We start from the raw sequence: 18,678 nt of genomic DNA on the forward strand, positions 1-18,678 counted from the left end.
AAATAATCATTATTCTTTTCAGATTACAGAATTATACTTTTGGGTTTATTGCAGTTGCTTTTATATAGTTGAAGTTAATTTTCGAACAAGTTTGAGCTGTTTTGAGTGCATACAGTTGGTTTCTGGGGGCCAATAGACAAATTCCTGCCCCCCAGAAATGTCATCTTTTCAAGGACACCTAGTAATTTGAAACCCTTTTCATCTGTTGCCAACAAATTTAAATATCAACTGAGATACTTCTGGCCATCTTCTTAAATATTAGTGGGGCCTAATAGTATTCTGACCTAAACAACAAAAATTATTGGGAGTTAGTAACATGTCTACTTTGGAGCATTTGTGTAAAGTGCCTGCTTCTAATTGAAGACAGCAACAGTATATTATATCATTCAATAATGCAGTTCATTTCACCATAGTTTGAAGATTAGGCTAGTACGAGAACTTTACAATCCCTACTCTTCGGATACGAAAACTACATGTCTAAATATGGCTTATCTAATCTCATGCCTCACTTTCTTCCTGATAGTAGGTGCATGAACCTCTCAAGCAATCTTTTCCTCATGTTGTCCCCGCCTTCTTTGGTTGGTTCTACGCCATTTACAATGCTCTCCATGTAATGGAGCATAAAGGGCCCGCAATTACTACTGTAAAGAAGTAAAAATAATTTATGTTTAGGAATGTAGGCAGCAACGACAAATGTTACACAACTATTAGGACAAATAGTTTGCTTTAATGTACTTACGATGATGGGTTCTGTTGCGGGCAGTCAAAGTCTTCATAGAGTTCATAGTCTGTCTCCACAACGTTATTTTGTAAGATCCAGTTCCTGGTTTGTTTTTCCTCCTCGATCATTGCTTCTTCAACAATAATCAGGTTTTCCTTATCATCTTCGCCTTTGCATTTTTCTCGAGTGACATCTGGATCTTGGCTTTCTCCCGGCATTCTCATCTTAGTCAAGTTCACAGCATGTATGAATTTCTTTATGTGCTTTACTTGTTTTTTGCAGATATAGAATTTTAGTTCAACAAAAGCATGCTAACAGTATTGAAAACATAAGACTGCATTTGTGGAATTACTACATACCACTCTTGCTGCATTCAGGTGGTACTTCTCCTCATTGGTGAATTCATCTATTGGTGGCCTTAATGAATTCATATGACTGAAGCTCATTTTTTCATTGTCAATTACCAGCAAGGTGTAGTGCATGCTTGTGGTGTGGTGCATTGGTACTAGCACATTTTTGAAACGGAAGACTGTCCACAGGGGTTCATAAATCATTGTCTCGACACCACACTCAAAAGTTCTAGTGTCCTCATCTTGTTCTTTGGTCTGTTCATACTTTATAGCATAGTACTGTATACAGAACATAACCAAGTTAACTCAAGTTAAAACTAGAAATTATCCTTGAAACTGGTGCAAGTTTTGATTGTTTAGTGGGGGCAGTAAACACATTACTAGGGGCAATAATATGCCTACTGGCCCCCAATAGACCGACATAGAACACTTGATTTTCATTCAATATGAAAGAAATAAACAGAACATCTTCAAAACACAAAATGATATATATTCGGTACCAAAAATTGGGCAATAATCGCTCTACTGCCTTCCAGTAGAATGATTACTGCCCCCCCAGTAAACACAAAGAGTACTCCATAATTCAGCAACCTTACACAGTGTTGCTTTCCAATAAACACATAACTCAATGTATTTGGTTTAGGCTACTTACCCCTGCGTCTACTGTGAGGAATCCCACTTGCGCATTTTGCTTTTCTGCATCAGATTTCAACAAGTCAATATAAACGCTGATCACCTGCAATTGGGTAAGTGGATTTTTCATCAGAACATTATAAGTGAACAAGAGAAAGGAAAATTGCATGAATTGATGATTTTACTGGGGGGCAGTAATCATTATACTGGGACCCAATAAATCATTAAATGGAGCCTTTCATTGAAAGACTTACGTTAGTTTCGATGTCCCCTTCTTGGATGATTACTCTTAGGTCGTGCTTGGTGATCCGGCGTAGAAGATCATTGTTGATCCAGTACTCGGTCCTATTCAAACAGAAACATTTGTTTCCAATGCAGATTTTATCAGTATGAAAAACGGAAATTGAATTGTTACACCAATTTTAAACCAGGCTGTGTACTTACGTGTCTTTCACAGCAATGTTGAAGAAGTCTCGATAGTGCCTTGCCACTACTGGGTCCAGTGTCCTCCATGTTTGTTTATCGCATTTGACTCCCTTAACCTTAATCTTGTGTTGCATTTTTCTCTGGGCATGCGACATGATTCCTGCTTTCTTAGGTGCAGCTCGCTTCGTCATTTTTGCTTCTTCCGGAGTGTCGTACTCCCACTCCTCCTCTCTAGCCTTCTTGGCAGCCCTCCGGTATGTCTTCACGTTCTTCACTATAGAATGTATCTCCAGAGTTTTCTTATGTTGTTCCTGTTCGGCATGGGTCCCTTCCTTCTGTTTTTCCTTTCCAACTAATGCCATCACTTCTTTCTCAGCAATAATCCTTATGATGTTATCGAGCTGTTCATCTTCCTCTTCATTCCCATGTTCTTGTTGCCCCGGTTGAAAACGGCTTTCATATTGTTGTTTAGGTACTTCTTGTGCAATAGGAAACGCTGACGTCATCGTGTCCGTCAACTTTCCCACACTGGCTGCATAACACGTTTCCTCTCCGACGCTTGGTCCAAAGTTTGGATTTTCATCCTTAACTTCATCTTGGGGGACCACTTTCCGCTTGAAAGGAACTATTTCAAGTTGTCTTTGTGGTGGGGGGACCTCTCCTTTCTCCTTTTCAAGCTGGATGTACAACGCCCTGATGAGGTTATTTTTTGCCCTCTTTTCAATTTTCAGCTCTTTAATCCTCTCATCGGCAACCTTCAGCTTGCCCCTTAGATCTTTGTTCTGCGCATTCAGTTCCTCATTTGCTTTGGCAAGCCTTCCTAGCTTTGCCTTAATTTCTTTTGTGGGCTTTGTCTCACCAATGGCTGCCTCCATCTCCCTGATTAGTTCCTTGATATTCCCCGTCAGCCTTTTATTTTGTTCCTTTTCCGCTTGGCTTGCCTGGGGTACCTGCAAAAAATAGAATCAAAACCATCAAGTTATTGGTCCCCAATAATGTGTTCACTGGGGGCCAGTAATAATATTATTACCCCCCCAGTAGACTATCATAAAAGCTCATATCTCCATGTAAACAAGTCAATGTTTTAAAGATGTAACCAACAAACATCAGTTATTCATTTCATAGGCTTTGATTAAGGTATCTATTACTGGCCCATTATTGGGTCAACACATTACTGGGTCCCAATAATGTATCTATTGCCCCCCAATTACTGGCAGAGACAAGCTCAGTTGAGCCACTCACCCAGTTGTCAAAGCTTGGTGTGTCACCTCATCACCCAGCTCGAGGTCTTCCAGTCTAATTTTCGCAGACCATGGTCCAGCTTTTATTAGATCCTGTTACATTTAACAAGTCAGTACTGTGTAGTAAACATTGAAAAGAACATAGATGTAATGTTTTTGTAATTTGCTTACCACGGCTAAGTTCTCGTTCTTGTACATCTGCTCCAGGCTAAATATTTCCTTTATCTACCATCGGATGAATCGTGGAGTTTCATTCTGCTTTCCAGGTATCCAGGTCTTTGCCTTGGTCTTCTCAAGGAACCAGTAATAGATGAGAAGAAGGCATCCATTCAAAACAGATGGACTGTTCCTCCTATACTTCTGTAGCTCTTCCATCAAGAAGTTCAGAATTAATCTTGGCCAGTTGTACATGTTTATGTTCTCAATCCGTTCACATACGGCAACCATATCCCATGTGATCTGAGCACCGGCTCGGGTGAAGAAGAATGTGCTGAATAGATATGTGATCATTAGCACAGCTATCTTCCTGGCATCTTTCTCTTCTGCCGGCTTTGTCAACTTAGTTACCAGCTTCGATTCCACCTTTGTTCTGAGGACAGCCTGCTTCTTTAAAGGGCTGCCAAATATTGGGGAGTCTTCCATCTCTTCCCTTACCACCCTCCTGTTCACATTGAACACTTCTCCTTTAGCCGGAAGGTGAAATAAAGCCGTGACATCCTCCTCCGTTATTTCCATAACAACATCCCCAAACTTCCACTTGTTGTCTGTGCGATCAAATTGCCTCATGAGTATCTCCAGGTCTGCTTTATGCTTGTGGAGTTGGATCTCGGTTATCTTGTCCTGCCAGAACGGTTCCATCATTTCACCAAAGTCGGTACCCCTCAAAATCTCTTTTGTTTTGTCTGGTATTCTATCCTTGTGTGTGTTGACCATTCTCCAGAATGCACTGAGCGTGCACTTCTGTTGCTTCCACTCAATCTTTGCTTTCTGGGTCTCTTTTTTCTGCTCTTTTTTCATTGCCCCTTTCTTTTGCTTCTTGGCTTTCTTCCTCTTTGTTTTTTCTTCTTCTGAATCCTCTTCCTCTTGAACTGGTTTCCTTTTTGGTTGTTGTCTTGTTTTTATTACAAACCTCTTCGTTGTTTGTTCACCTTCTGATTCTGATTCATCTTCAGTCGATCGTCCTGAATCTTCATTGACTTCTTCTTCAGCAGATTCTTTGTCAGAAATCTGTTCTGCCTGTTGTCGCTTCCTCTTTCTGATTTCGTCAAAAAATTTTTGCAGGGGTTGGTTAAACGTTGTCTCAATATAGTTATCTGAACTCCGGTCATCTTCTTCTGAGTCACTCATCAAGGTGAATTTTGGTCTACCCATTCTACACCAAAAACAAAACCAAAATGATCATTCTAAAATAGTTAAGAGAAGGGTTCTGACTCCGTATGAAGACATTATTGGGGGGTAGTAATGTGTCTACTGCCCCCCACAAAACCATCAAAACTTGGACCAGTTTCAAGGATTCACAGTGTATTGCACTTTATCACAAAGAAAACCAAAATGATCATTTTATAATCAACAAGAGATGATGACTGACTCCTAAGAAAGATATTATTGGGTGGCACTAATGTGTCTACTGCCCCCCAATAGACCATCAAACATTACACCGCTTCATATGTTTCAAAGACTGTAGAAGTATTCACACTCAAAACAACAGTTAATGTCTAAAAACCCCCATTATGAGGGTCAATAATATGTCTACTGCCCCCCACTAGACTGACACAAACCTCACAATTTACATCAAACATTACACCGCTTCCTATGTTTCACAGTTTATAGAAGTTATTCACACTCAAAACAACAATTAATGTCTAAAATCCCACATTATGATGGTCAATAATATGTCTACTGCTCCCCACTAAACTGACACAAACCACACAATTTGATTCATGTATCAACTACTGCAATTTAACACTACATTTACATTGGAATAGCAGTTTTCAGTCCGTCAATGAATAAAGCAGTGATCATTGGCCCCCAATACCAAGTCTACTGGGGGGCACTAATGTTACAACTTTTATGGTTAGGACTCCACAATAGACTTTCAATCACACCTCATTTTATCTAAATTAACAGTTTGGAATCGACAAACAACATTCGTATCAGATTTTCTCAATTATGAACCAGAAACCCTATATTTCACCGATTTCAGAACATGCAAAGTCGTTTGAGAAATTTCACACATATGTAACCAAAATGAAACTTCAAACTACTATAAACGGAAGATTTCGTAATAGGTTCGTCAGAAAACATGAAAAAAACTGGAAAACGGAGTCAGAAATTGAGTTTTGACCTGTTTCGATATCTTCGAAGCCGAAAAAGGTAAAACAATCACCGGACCTTGAAGCGTCGTCTCCGTAGAACGGTGAGAATCCAGGTGAGAGAGAGAGAGAGAGAGAGAGAGAGAGAGAGAGAGAGAGAGAGAGAGAGAGAGAGAGAGAGAGAGAGAGAGAGAGAGAGAGAGAGAGAGAATCGGGTATGGAGGGAGGAAGAGATTTGAATCGGTTTGATGTTTGATACAGATGGGTAACTGACGAGTTGTGCGGTTTTAGTGTAGTGGTACTACCGTAATAACATTTTTTCCCGGAGCCTAGATGAGTCTTGACACTGTCGAATTGGGTAAGTGGGCACAAACAGTTAAAGGTGGAGTGTTTGGGCAAATATTGGGCTAAAAATGGGTAACTGATCACATCCCCTAATTTATTTTCTAGGTCACCTAATCGTTTTATTCCTCATTTAATATTTTAAAAAAGTGTCACCATATTGTTAATTTTTATTATTTAAGAAAATGATATTGTGTCAAAGTAGTTATTGTCAGTAATTGAAAAACTACTGTGAATAAATAAAAAATTTACTAATGTCAAATAACTAAAAATCTACTCTATCCTTTTTTGCAAGATCTATTGAAAAATAGATGGACTTGTTGCTTGAAACAGATATGCCTATTGATTGGAATGACAATGACCTCATGAGTTGAGCTTTCAAAAGCGCAGTGGGCGGAGCACTCAACAAAAGTATCATGTTGATAACATTGTAAATTCGGATATCATTCTAAAAATCACTCAAGTTTCAAGACACAAGTAAAAAAAGAGGAAGACGTTTATGCAATAAACCTTTTATTTCCTTCTCGGCGGAGTACCCTTTTGATTTTTGGAGGAAGACGTTTATGCTATAAACTTTTTGCTTCCTTCTCGGCGAAGTTTAGCATAAAATAAACTCTTCTCGTCTTGGTTAAACCTTTTTCTTTTTTTTTTGGGATAGAATCTTGGTTCAACTCTAGAAAAGCAAAAAAAGGCGCATTTTAACGGTGGCAGATTGATTGTTTGATTGTTCAAGTTGGCGCTTTTTAAAGTCCCAAAATCAAAAGCGCAGAACCCCAAAACCCAAAACTCTCTCTCTCTGCGATCACACTCTCTCAGGGTATTCAAGAATGGATTTTGGGGCCGACGACGACTGGAATTTCAGCGCGGAAGAGCTTGATTCCCTCGAGAGAGACGCTTTCCAGAAACTCTCTCAGCAACGCATCAACTCCGCTTCCACTTGTTCCTGTTCTTCTTCTTCTTCTTCTTCTTCTTCCTTTTCATTCAATCGCCACCACGCACACCAGTCTTTACCCACCACCACCACCACCAACAGCAATGCCTTCGAAAGCTTCATTCCGAATTCATTTCCTAACCAGGTGAATTTCCCTTTCTTGTTTCTTGCTTTCAAGTTTTTAGGGTTTCGAATGCCGAATTGTTGGATGCTCTTAATCTCAAAATTCAACACCTCTATTTATTATATGCTTCCATTTTCATTCATATATTCTTTTTGTTCAGATTGTGTTGAAAATGTTTATATTTATGATGTGCATACACTGGAAAGTCACATTGTAGTAGAATCAATGGCATTAGGTATTGAGAGTTTCGTGTTTCGCACTTGTGTTCTAATCACCATCTTCGTGTAGGTGCCGCCGCCTTTGTCTCCTGGAGCCAGAGTATTACCTTCTTCTCTAGACGTTAAAGTAAACCCTGGTCAGTGCTTAACTCCCACTCTTGTTGCTTCACTCATATGCTACTCAAATTGATCACTAAGAGAGGTTCCTATTCGTAAAAGGCCAAATTTGTCTTTCATGTTTCGAATTTTTTGACAATGAGTAACTAAGGACTGCAATGTCCTACCTTATCAGTCTGAAGTCTTTGCATAATGATATTATTCGCTGGTCGTATTATTCTCCCTGCTGTCTAACTCTGGGTTCCTATCTGCATATTGTTGCATTTTGGCAAAGAAGTTGAACGGAAGCTCACTGTCAAATTTTTTCTTCATGCTACTGGAAACATTGCTGCAAAATTTTCCTATGACCAGGTATGTATTCTATTTGCTTTCAGAATGACCATTTGAAAGACTTTTCAAAACTTATCTTTTGCTTACCATCTGTGTGTCTTGCACCAGGTGTTGGTAGCTGCTTTCCGCAAGATCCCCAAAGCCACATGGAATGCAAAAGAAAGGTCCTTTCCCAAATCTCCCACCTGATGAAAGCTGCTTTAAAACTGCGTTATTCTTATTTTTGATATCTTGTATGGAATATGGTTCAATGGGTTCTGGTTGACATGCTGTGTGAGGGAACTTCAGCTGGATGTGATAGTGATGAAACTGCAGGTTATGGATGTTCCCTGTGTCTTCTTTGTCATCGGCAGAAAAAGTTCTTCATGAAGTATCAGGAGTCAATGTTGAGGTGACAACTTCTGCTCTTTTCCATTTTTTATTTGTTCTTTTACGTGATGATGCATTTTAAATTAACGTACGTTTCAGTTTTGTTGTGAACACTGTTACCATTTATGGTTGAACCTTTGTAACAATGCTTCTTTTTCACTTCAGTTTCATCCTGATTGTTGTTTTGTTGCAATTTTTACAGATAGAGAACTTAGATCCCTTAGTCCACCGGGCCATTGCTGCTGTGTCTGTTGTTCCAGATATTCGAGGTAATTATGATAATTCTAGCTTAGTGAAGTTCAGTACACATGTAATGGTTACATTCTCTGTTAATAGTACCTTTGTTAAAGGTAAGAACTGTCTTTTTTTCAGTCAATGTTCAATTTTATACGTAATTTACTTGTGGATTTCATAAAATCTGGAACATGCTTAGAAAAAAAGAAAATTAGTGAAAAAGCATGTTGTTTCGAGTCCTATAAAGTTGGATCATAAGCTCATGAAGAATAAAACTGGGGTCTCAGTTGTAATATCCTATATCTGTGCCCTATTTTAGAGTAACAAGTTCTTTTTCATTTTTATTTCTTTTGCACTTTTTCTACTTAAGCTAATTTTTAACATTTTTTTTCCCCTTTTTTGGTGTTTGCACTTCCAGACCTGTATGACAGGATACCTAGCTTTATCGAATCAAAGCTCTTGGGATTTCAGCGAGAAGGCGTAAGGTATCTTGTTAGTCTGGAGTTTGTTCCTGATTTAATGTCTGTTGTATTCAACTTGCATAGGATACTATATTCTGCAGATGATTGTGAGGTTTTTTTTCTTTCTTTCTTTTTTCTTTTTCCAAATTGCCATTATATTTAGTCTTTTGCTGAACTGTTAATTTTTAATATATTTCCGGTATTACACCTTCTCAGGTTTATCTTGCAGCATGGAGGGCGTGCATTCCTTGCTGATGAAATGGGACTGGGGAAGACTTTGCAGGCAAGCATCTGTTCCTATATTAATAGTCTCATAAAATGAATCATGCATTTGAAAGGATTTTCTACAAGACAAGTCTCAAACTCCTATTTCTTTGCTAAGCAGCTTGTAGTCTCAAGGATTTTAGCTCTTTACTTTATTTATGACAGCCAAATAAGAATACTAATGATGTAGGACTACATAAGGTGACTGGCGCCAATGATTATATATGGGTGGCCTGTGAATGTCAGAAAGTTACTAATTAGAATAACAGAGAAACATGAGAAGAGAAGAAAAAGTAGAGGTAGATATATAAGTTTATCAACAGCACTTACGTTTCATTCAACGGAAAGTAATAAAGTCTGATTTACTTCACAAGAGATTTGAACCGTCATTATGAGCTTCAATGGAATTCCCAACTAGTTTAAGAAGTATCAAAAGATTCATAGTAATAGAAGATCTAAAACTTCAACGGTGTTATGTATTTCTAAGAATCAAATACATTGACTTTCTGATCTGGATTTTATTGATACCTTACATCTTACTCTTACACCTATTTTCTGAGTTCTGACTCCTTACATCCAAATCCAGAATCATCTCTAGCAACTGTAATAACAGGGACCATTGCTGTAATGTCTGCACTGGGGCTCCCCCTCGCTTAATTATAGGGTGATTTGTGCCAATATGATAGCGATACCTCCAGAAAATTGATATTTATCACCAAAGATTGAAAGCCTACACTGTTTTTCAGGCTATTGCTGTGGCTTCCTGCATTCGTGACTCATGGCCTGTTCTTATACTCACACCATCTTCATTGCGTCTGCAATGGGCCTCTGTAAGTGTGCTTTATCAACACCAGTTCTTGAGAAGGCAGATCTTACCCCAACTGATGTACTCTTCTGGCTTCTTTTTTTTTTGGTAGATGATTCAACAATGGATGAACATTCCTCCATCAGATATTAGTGTATGTTGTCTACACAGGCTCAATATTTGTTTCATTTTTTGTTTGTACGGCAGGAGTATTGGGTACTTACTCACTGCCCTGATGCCTTCTTTAATATGAAATTGATATTTTGAATTTTACTTTCACTAGGTTGTTTTGTCTCAATGTGGGGGTTCAAACAGAGCTGGATATACATTAGTATCCTCAAGTTCCAAAGGGACCATTCATCTTGATGGCCTATTTAACATAATCTCTTATGACATAGTCCCTAAACTACAGAATCTGCTGATGGCTTCAGATTTTAAGGTAAGAATTGAAACAATCATCTAGTTTAGTGCCTATGACAGAATTTAGTGTGATGACTATTGATATTCTTTGGGCTGAAAATGCTAGGCTTTTGGAGAACATGTAAAAGAAAAATGATCTTAGCTGAATATTAGGGTTTTGCAATATAGATCTGGGGTATACTTGAAACGTGGAAACATGGTGTACACTTGTTAAAGCAGAATGTGACAAAACAATTGTAAGTTACGTTATTTCCTTGAATGATTTGGGTTTCTTTCACAATTCAAAAGTTTCAAACAAACCACAAAACAGTCATTTAATGCTTCTTCTGGGTATCTTTTAGAAGGAATTAATAACATGATGGCAGAAAGAAAGGGATATACTCTACTTTCAGTGATGGAGATCAAATACTATATAACATTTGCCTTCCCAAAAGTTGGAGTCTTTTTTAAGTTAAGAGATACTCATGGTCACTAGGAAATCATATGGATATTTTTCTTTTCTTTTTTTCCCCCCATCGCTTGCCATAATATGTTTTTGTTTAGATTGTGATTGCAGATGAGTCGCACTTTTTGAAAAATGCTCAAGCAAAAAGGACAACTGCTTCCCTGCCTGTCATCAAGGTCTTTCACTCTTGTGCACTGATGTCTAGCTAGCAACTCCTAACTTTATTCTCAGTTTATATTTCTACAATCAAGATTAAAGCATATGTCCCTCTCTCTAACTCTTAACTTTGAGAACTTGTCCAGAAGGCTCAATATGCAATACTGTTAAGTGGAACTCCTGCATTGTCCCGACCGATCGAACTATTTACGCAGGTGATTTTTAATTCTAGCTTAGGATTTGCAGGTATATATGTACATAGAATTTAATCAGTCTTTTATTGATTTCTGTCACTAACAGCTGGAAGCCTTGTATCCTGATGTATACAAAAATGTTCATGAATATGGCAAACGATATTGCAAGGGTGTAAGTTACTATTTCCTTTGTGATGAAGTGTTTTACATTATATGATCTTGTAGATCTTCTAGCAGGTCGTAAGAGAATTTCTTTTCCTTTACACTTTTGAAATTTCAGGGAACATTTGGAATGTATCAAGGTGCAAGTAACCATGAAGAATTGCATAATTTGTTGAAGGCAACGGTGATGATTCGGAGACTCAAAAATGATGTACTCTCTGAACTTCCTGTGAAGCGCAGACAACAGGTCAGCATCTGTATGTTATATTCAATCTGCTTCTTGTGAGATGGCCTTGGTAGTCCTGTTACAATCTTTGATTATTCTGTTTTTTTTTTCCTGCGCTGATCCCAGGTCTTCCTAGATTTGGCTGAAAAGGACATGAAACAAATCAATGCTTTATTTCGTGAGGTAATTTAAATCATTGGTAGTTTGGTTATATATGAAATCCCTTTAATCAAGTTCATAATTTTAGACTGCATAACTACTGTTCTAAGGTGGTTCAACTATTCAAGACGAAGTTTGTTTATATGTCCCTCATAAAGTTTTCATTATATCAAGTTTGTTTCTCAAATGCAGAGCTAACCTTTATATTCTATGTTGTAGTTGGAGGTGGTAAAGCTGAAAATTAAGGCCTGCAAATCAAAAGAAGAAGTTGATTCACTTAAATTTATGGAGAAGAATCTTATCAATAAGGTATGCCTGCTGATTATCCTCAGAGGAGGGCACATAGGGTTGGCGTATATGTTTCCATTCTCGTACTGGGAATGCTGAAATAGTCATGAGATTTCTTATTTTATCTTTTGCTTTATTATGGGATAGCTAACTTTAAACTCTTTTACAACAAAATTTTCTCTAGATTTATACTGATTCAGCGGAGGCCAAGATCCCAGCAGTTCTGGATTACCTGGGAACTGTCATCGAGGTACTTTGGCCCGTGTATATCTTTCCTTAACTTCTCTCCTGAAGTGCTCAACTGCATGTCATTGTATGAACCAATTAATGGAAAACGGTTCCCAAAGACAAATTATTGATGACATTTGGTTTTGGTATGAATGTGTGTGTGTGGCAATTTGCTTGTATTCTAACTCTACTGACAGGGTAATCCAGCTTAGTGGATTTAATGCTTTTCAATTGTCTTTTGTACAGCATTTCATGAATGGAATTCTTTTCACAGCTAGTTCTAGGTTGACAATTTTAAAAGAGGCTTATAATTTCCTTAGTACTTGCGTTCTTTTTATGTTGAAATGAATACTATATTTTTAGATAATAAGATCATTTGTCAATTTTGCAACCTGTATGTATCATCCCATCTTTATTCATGATTTGCTGCATGAGCAGATTATCTATTTTTTGGTTGCTTGCCATCTGGGTTCTTTGAGGGTTTCCGTCGCTCCAAGATTAGGTCGAGATTTTAGTCTTTTACATGAAGCTCAGTGACCTAGATTTTTCTTTTCTTTCTTGTAACTTTTTGGGGTTATGTCCATTTCTTGTTTGGCTTATGCTTTCGTTTCATCCTCATTAGTTTGGTTTACATATATTCCTTTTTGGATGTTTGAACATTGTTATATAATGGTTCATGTAGGCTGGTTGCAAGTTTCTAGTATTTGCACATCATCAATCCATGATCGATGCAATATATCAGTTTCTTCTGGTAAGGACACATGAATTCATACTTTGCCATGAGATTTGTTGAACAGATGCTGATAAGAACTGCAAAATTTTCAGAAGAAGAAAGTGAGTTGTATTCGAATTGATGGCAGTATACCTACAGTAGAGAGGCAAGCATATGTTACGCAGTTTCAAGAAAAAGATTCTGTCAAGGCAGCAGTGGTATGGCAGTTTGCATTGTTTATATGAAACCGTTTTCTTGTTGCAAGTTGAAATTGTTAAAAGAAGTTCAACTGAGAGTTGGAATACTATAGCTCAATGTGGCTCTATGACTTGAGATGCTAAGATTCATCTTTCTGAATATCATGTAGCTATCTATCAAAGCTGGAGGTGTGGGATTAACTTTAACAGCTGCAAGCACTGTAATATTTGCAGAATTGTCGTGGACTCCTGGTGACCTAATTCAAGCTGAAGATCGTGCTCACAGAATTGGCCAGGTGAAATTATTGATCAGAAGCATTCTTTGCACTAATTCAAATTAATTTCAATAACAAATCATGTTTGGCCAGGGTTAGATTGGTGTATGCCTTCCTATGGGTTTTGGGTCTCATAATTTATCTGTTCTTTAGCTTTATACCATGATGAGAGACTATATGTTTGGTCAGCTTGGTTTGTTTCGTTCTTGTTACGTTTTCTGTTGATGGGTACGCTTGATGATATCAGATCTGGTGCATCTTTAAAATCTAAAAATGATATAGATTTGCCTGTTTAATAGGAGTTATGAATTATCTGCACTGGTTAAGGTTTAAATTATTACCGTCAATTTTTTTTTTTTTTTTGAAAAACTATCAGTATTTTTTATTTATTTATGCTCGCATATTTAAGATGGTGATGCACATTTCTTTTTCCTTAAGAAGCTTTGTTCATGTTTTAGGTGTCCTCGGTCAATGTATACTACCTTCTAGCGAACGACACAGTTGATGACATCATATGGTACACTCTTAAGCAATTGACTGTTTTCTGATTGATTTGACATCTTTTGTAATCCAACCCATTCTCTATTCAGGGATGTTGTTCAGAGCAAGTTGGAAAATCTGGGACAGGTAACTTAAACCCTTGTTGCCTAGCTCTATATATAAACACAAAGCACGGCACATACACGCACACACTTAAGTTTTAAGTTATGTCACAATGGTTTGATGTCTTCATGAGATGGTATTCCATCTAGGAAGAAAAAGAATAAGAAGTTTCCTGTTTAGACTTGTAAACTGAACTCTGGTTTTGGGCAATCAGATGCTGGATGGCCATGAGAATTCGTTGGAAGTTTCAGCCAGCCAGCCGCGAAATAGCCCTGCAAAGCTGAAAAATAGCCCTGCCAAGCCGAAATATAGCCCTGCCAAGCCGAAATATAGCCCTGCAAAGCAGAAAACACTGGATTCTTTCTTGAAAGTTTCAACCAACCAGTCAAACATCAGCCCAGGAAAGCAAAAAACACTTGATTCCTTCTTGAAGCGTTGCAACAACAGTGAAGACCATGAAATTGAGCCCAAATTTAAATACCCAAGGCAGTAACAGACTACAGGATGGTAGTAGTAAGGTAGTTCCATTTTTGAGAAGTTGAGATATAAGGAAGCATTTGGGTTTTGGATCGAGATAAAAAGAGGGGTGCAGGTTGGGTGACCAGTGAATCCTAGTGCCACTCTCGGACTATGCATTTGCTACTACAGCATTGACTTGTAAATTCACTAGTTGGATGCTTGCAAAACCGCTCAAATGGATATGCTTCCAGAAATGAGGAATTCCATGTTAAGCAAGTGACCCAGGTTTTCGTACAATTGGCTATCATATGGAAGATGCGAGCTTCTTAAATTGTATAATCATGTACATGCAGACTGATGTATATACTACTGCAAGAAAATGAAGAATTTGCCAGATCTTCCTAGAATCTTGTTTTATCCTGAGTGACACTGTATAAAAGAGTTAAAAGGGTAGTCTAGGAATTTGTTGGCCCTTTTTTCATTCACTCAGTAATAATAGGGACAGATGCGTAGGTTTCTTGCCAAGTCTGCTAAGCTTCGTGGTTTGCTAATAATATGAATATACCATAGAAGACGGATTATGCTCGTTAGATTGATTATGTATACCAAGACAAAACGATTACCATCTCTGATTCTCTTTCACATCTAAAATCTTTGAACTGTCGTTAGTTTAGATACGGTAGTTTCTGAGAGCTGGGGAAGAGGTTCTTGGGCCAACATTAAGCCTCGATGGACAAAGCTATAACATAATCAAGCTTTACAAAAAAAAAAAAAAAAAACCTAATAATATTCTTATTAACCGTCAAGAAATATTTTACTGACCTCTAATGAACACTCACTCATATATGCTCGATATCTTGAGTTCCTTCCACACTCCACAAACACCCTGTAATATCCATGATCATATACATGAAACACATAATTAACTCCGACGTACCACGTATGCCTACTTTCTTTTCCACAATTTCATCGTTCGATCTCGCCTCTAACTCTTATTCTACGTATAGCGGGTAGGAGCCGAAGTAATATAATTCAAGTATTCAACTAGGAAACATAAATTTGATTTTGTTGTATCATTCTTGAGTCTAAACGTAACTCATGCTTATTACAAAAGTACAGTGAAGCCATGGTTCATAACATCAAGAATACATGCAAAAGGCAAAAGATAGATTTAGGCATATTGAGTCATTAATTCATCCATGAGCACCAGCGCCACTTGAGCCTCCACCATTGGAACCGCTCGGGGGACAACACAAGTATCCATTAGTTCACTCTCCTTATCTGTACTCACTGCATTCTGGTTCCTTGCATTTGTAGCTGTTGGCTTGTTAGCTATCTTCATGTTTTAGGTACCTGCTGCAAGGCCACTTCCGAATTCAAATCCCTTTGTTGCAGAGCTTTAGCAAATTCAGCTCCAAGTTTGTCAAAGAAAGGCGAACCAAGAAGACCCCGCGGGCAATTCCTAACTATGCACGTGACAACACCACCAATAGGTTGATCCTCCCCTCTAACCCTAACAGCATGGATGGCAGCTATCATCTTCTCTGCGTATTCATGATCTGGACACCTAACTCTATTGCTCTCTATCTGATCAAGTGTCAGGGTGTCATGATCAACCAAGTCCTCCGGGAGGACAACCTTGTGAACTTGTGAAACATAACCAAAACCTCGATTCCGGCCAAGTCCTTGAGGATTTTCTTCTCAGCTGCTCCTGCAGCAACTCTTCCTATTGTTTCCCTAGCTGAAAATATACCACCACCCTTAAGTATGGATCTGATACCATACTTCATGTCGCGTGTTAGATCTGCATGTGAAGGCCTATAAGCTACGGAGATTTCGTCATAACCACATCGACCTGTCTGATCAGGATTGGGTATAAACACATGAATTGGTGTCCCCATAGTCAATCCTTCATGGACTCCCGCGAGTATCTTGCATGTGTCAGTTTTGATAAGTTGGCTGATCTGACCTGGCCTCCTTATTCTGTCGAGGTCCGTTTGCAAATCAACTTCAGATAGTTGACTCCGAGGAGGAACTCCATCCATTACAAAACTAACACCAGCACGACGAAACTCTCCATAAGTTGTAACCCGAAAGTAGTTTCCTGAAGTATTCCCAGCTGCCAGCACTTTGAGTTTCTTGAAGGTTCGAGGGCGGGCCAAGAATTGTACGGAGGGGGACGACAGGTTTCGAAGATCAGACTGACAAGAGCACAACCCAGAAAATTTGATCTATATCCTATAATAATGTCCTAATTAAAATAAACTTTGTAAGCTCTAGCTTGAACTGGATTTTTTTTTTCTTTAGACCCTTTGTGACTTTTTATGGGAGCAATTTTAATTGATTGAGATAATCAATCTTTTTTTTTATTTTTTATTTTTTATTAAATAAACAATTCTTATACATCAACTAGTCTATTGCATGTGAGTCGAAATCACGACATTTTACTTATAAAGAGAAGACTTATGACACTAGATCAAATGGTACTGAGAGATTTTGATAACCATTTTTATCGACATATGTTGGTGAAACTGTGAAATTCTTAATTTTGGTAATTATACAGGGTTTGCTTAATTAGTCAATTCAATATCATTAGATGGAGTTTAAATTTTTCTTCATTAGGGGTAGACGTTCTTTTTTTTTTTTAATCAAACTAAAACGATTTATCATTTATCTCAAACTAGAATGACCATTACCTACCATTCTGCTATAGAACAAGCTACATCAATACATGTGATTATGAATAAAAATCAAGGGGATGATTTGATATTTCAAAACGGGATAGTTATCAAGGATTTTAAATGCATAAAGGTAGTGGTGGATAGTTTTTATTTATTTATTTTTTTTGTCCAAGTATATGGCTTCTACTATATTGATAATTCTTCTATGTACTGACGGTGCAAGTGAACTAGCAGATCTCAGCCATCGAAATTTATAGACAATTTTTTTTAATAATAAAAAAATGTACTAGATATTATCTAACCGTTCATTTTCGTTAGTACAAGTGCATATCGGTGAACTGAATACTCTATCATATATAGTAAATGAATCCTTATTAAAGTGTCACTCTGAAATTTCATTGCTCTCACTGTAGACTATTTTTCATTACCAATTGGAACATGCATTTTTCTCATCTATATGGTCACTCAATCTTCTCTCTGTTTATTAACAATTGTCTTCAGTTTGGAACGCGCCCCGCACGCGAAGAAGAAAAAGTAAACCCGGAGTCTGCTCGTTCTCTCCTGGCCGAATGCCACCGGCGATCCCGCCGTTGCTTTCCGGCTCGAGAGGGGATGTCGTTGATGGTTAGTGGCGGGTCCTTAAGGCAAAGACGTGGTCCAAGGGAGGAGGGTGGGTTCTCGACCTTGGGGTGGGCAGATCGATCTTGATCTGTCCCTCTCGGATCAGGAGCGACGGCGGTTCTGGGGCTGAGGCAGATTTTTTCTTCCTGGTGGTGGGTTATGGTGTCATTGACCAGGTGGTTGGGGTTATGGTGGATGCAATCAAATCGTGGCAGATGGGATCCCTGTTGGGATCTGTTTCTGTTATGGGTTAAGATCTGGATGGGGGCGTCAAATGGGTGTAGACTTTGCTTGCTTTTTGGCAAGGTGGAGAGGCGGTATCAGGATGCGGTAAGGCCGCAGGATGGTAGTGATGGTGCTCGCCGGCGGCGGGAATGGTTTGCGGCATCGTTGGATTACTGTTGGGGGAAGTGGGGGTTGGGCTGGGCCTATGTTCTTGGGCCTTGTTGGTGCTGCATGGTTTTAATTTGTTTTGGTTTTAGTTGTTTTTTCATTAGGGTTTTCTGTTCGGCTTGTTTAGGTTTAATAAGTCCCTACTCTTCTGAGCTAGGGTGGGGCTGGGTCTCCTACTCTGTTGAGATAGGATTTGGTCTAGGTGTTATGCCATGTAAATGGTGTCATTCCCGAGGACGAGGACGATTTTGTTCAACTCTGGTTTACTTTTGTTGTCGATTTGTTGGTAAGCGATCCTTTACACGTGATCTAGTACCTTCAGACACGGTGTTGAAGAGGACGCTACCTTTTCTGCGGTTGATTACGAGGTTTTACTGAAATTTTCGGGTTCGGGTGTTCAAAGTAGCCTTGGAAATGGGCGTCTGGTGGTTAGAGTTTAGGCCATTTGGCCTGACGGTCTAAGTAACTGCGGTTTCTTGGGGTTTTGGTTCATGTCCCCCCCCCCCATTGTAAACTTTGTTGTTTAGTGGTTATTTTCTATTAAAAAAAAAAAAAAAATCTTCTCTCTGTCTTTTTTTTTT

General features: G+C 38.5%; 2 protein-coding genes and 1 pseudogene across 6 annotated transcripts; 1 reads left to right on the top strand and 2 right to left on the bottom strand.

Moving 5' to 3' along the window:
• Window positions 1-735: 735 nt before the first annotated feature.
• Window positions 736-3,569, bottom strand: LOC112199539. The gene is made up of 7 exons (XM_024340543.1): window positions 3,543-3,569; window positions 3,399-3,464; window positions 2,149-3,080; window positions 1,959-2,049; window positions 1,724-1,807; window positions 1,081-1,350; window positions 736-1,032 (listed from the first exon to the last, which is right to left on the bottom strand). Exons 1-7 carry the CDS (start codon window positions 3,567-3,569, stop codon window positions 736-738), a joined length of 1,767 nt encoding a protein of 588 aa, XP_024196311.1.
• A 3,045-nt stretch (window positions 3,570-6,614) lies between these two features.
• LOC112200299 (SWI/SNF-related matrix-associated actin-dependent regulator of chromatin subfamily A-like protein 1) lies at window positions 6,615-14,871 on the top strand. 5 transcript variants are annotated; one of them, XM_040519036.1, is made up of 24 exons: window positions 6,615-7,101; window positions 7,369-7,435; window positions 7,690-7,766; window positions 7,854-7,909; window positions 8,061-8,136; window positions 8,317-8,383; window positions 8,767-8,921; window positions 9,039-9,092; window positions 9,820-9,903; window positions 9,991-10,032; window positions 10,162-10,317; window positions 10,842-10,919; window positions 11,049-11,114; window positions 11,200-11,265; window positions 11,374-11,502; window positions 11,608-11,664; window positions 11,860-11,949; window positions 12,113-12,178; window positions 12,839-12,907; window positions 12,982-13,086; window positions 13,236-13,361; window positions 13,799-13,857; window positions 13,931-13,967; window positions 14,158-14,871. In XM_040519036.1, the coding sequence occupies exons 1-24, from the start codon at window positions 6,853-6,855 to the stop codon at window positions 14,434-14,436; spliced, it is 2,310 nt and encodes a 769-aa protein (XP_040374970.1). In that variant the 5' UTR covers window positions 6,615-6,852; the 3' UTR covers window positions 14,437-14,871. The 5 variants fall into 5 exon arrangements, with proteins under 5 accessions (XP_040374970.1, XP_040374969.1, XP_024197093.1 ...); XM_040519035.1 differs by having other exon boundaries at window positions 6,620-7,101; window positions 11,046-11,114; XM_024341325.2 differs by having other exon boundaries at window positions 6,622-7,101; window positions 7,693-7,766; window positions 11,046-11,114.
• A 702-nt stretch (window positions 14,872-15,573) lies between these two features.
• Window positions 15,574-18,092, bottom strand: LOC112199541 (annotated as a pseudogene).
• Between the last annotated feature and the right edge of the window lie 586 nt (window positions 18,093-18,678).

The sequence above is a fragment of the Rosa chinensis genome, chromosome 4 (assembly GCF_002994745.2).
Source record: "Rosa chinensis cultivar Old Blush chromosome 4, RchiOBHm-V2, whole genome shotgun sequence".
Lineage (NCBI taxonomy): Eukaryota > Viridiplantae > Streptophyta > Magnoliopsida > Rosales > Rosaceae > Rosa > Rosa chinensis.

Coding starts and splice junctions, on each gene's coding strand:
- LOC112199539 (XM_024340543.1), bottom strand. CDS start 3,569: ATGTACAAGAACGAGAACTTAGCCGTG. Junction 1,808..1,958: donor AAGGGGACATCGAAACTAAC/GTAAGTCTTTCA, acceptor ACCCAATTGCAG/GTGATCAGCGTTTATATTGA. Junction 1,033..1,080: donor ACCTGAATGCAGCAAGAGTG/GTATGTAGTAAT, acceptor CAATACTGTTAG/CATGCTTTTGTTGAACTAAA.
- LOC112200299 (XM_040519035.1), top strand. CDS start 6,853: ATGGATTTTGGGGCCGACGACGACTGGAATTTCAGCGCGGAAGAGCTT. Junction 9,904..9,990: donor TGCGTCTGCAATGGGCCTCT/GTAAGTGTGCTT, acceptor TTTTTTTGGTAG/ATGATTCAACAATGGATGAA. Junction 13,362..13,798: donor GTGCTCACAGAATTGGCCAG/GTGAAATTATTG, acceptor TTCATGTTTTAG/GTGTCCTCGGTCAATGTATA.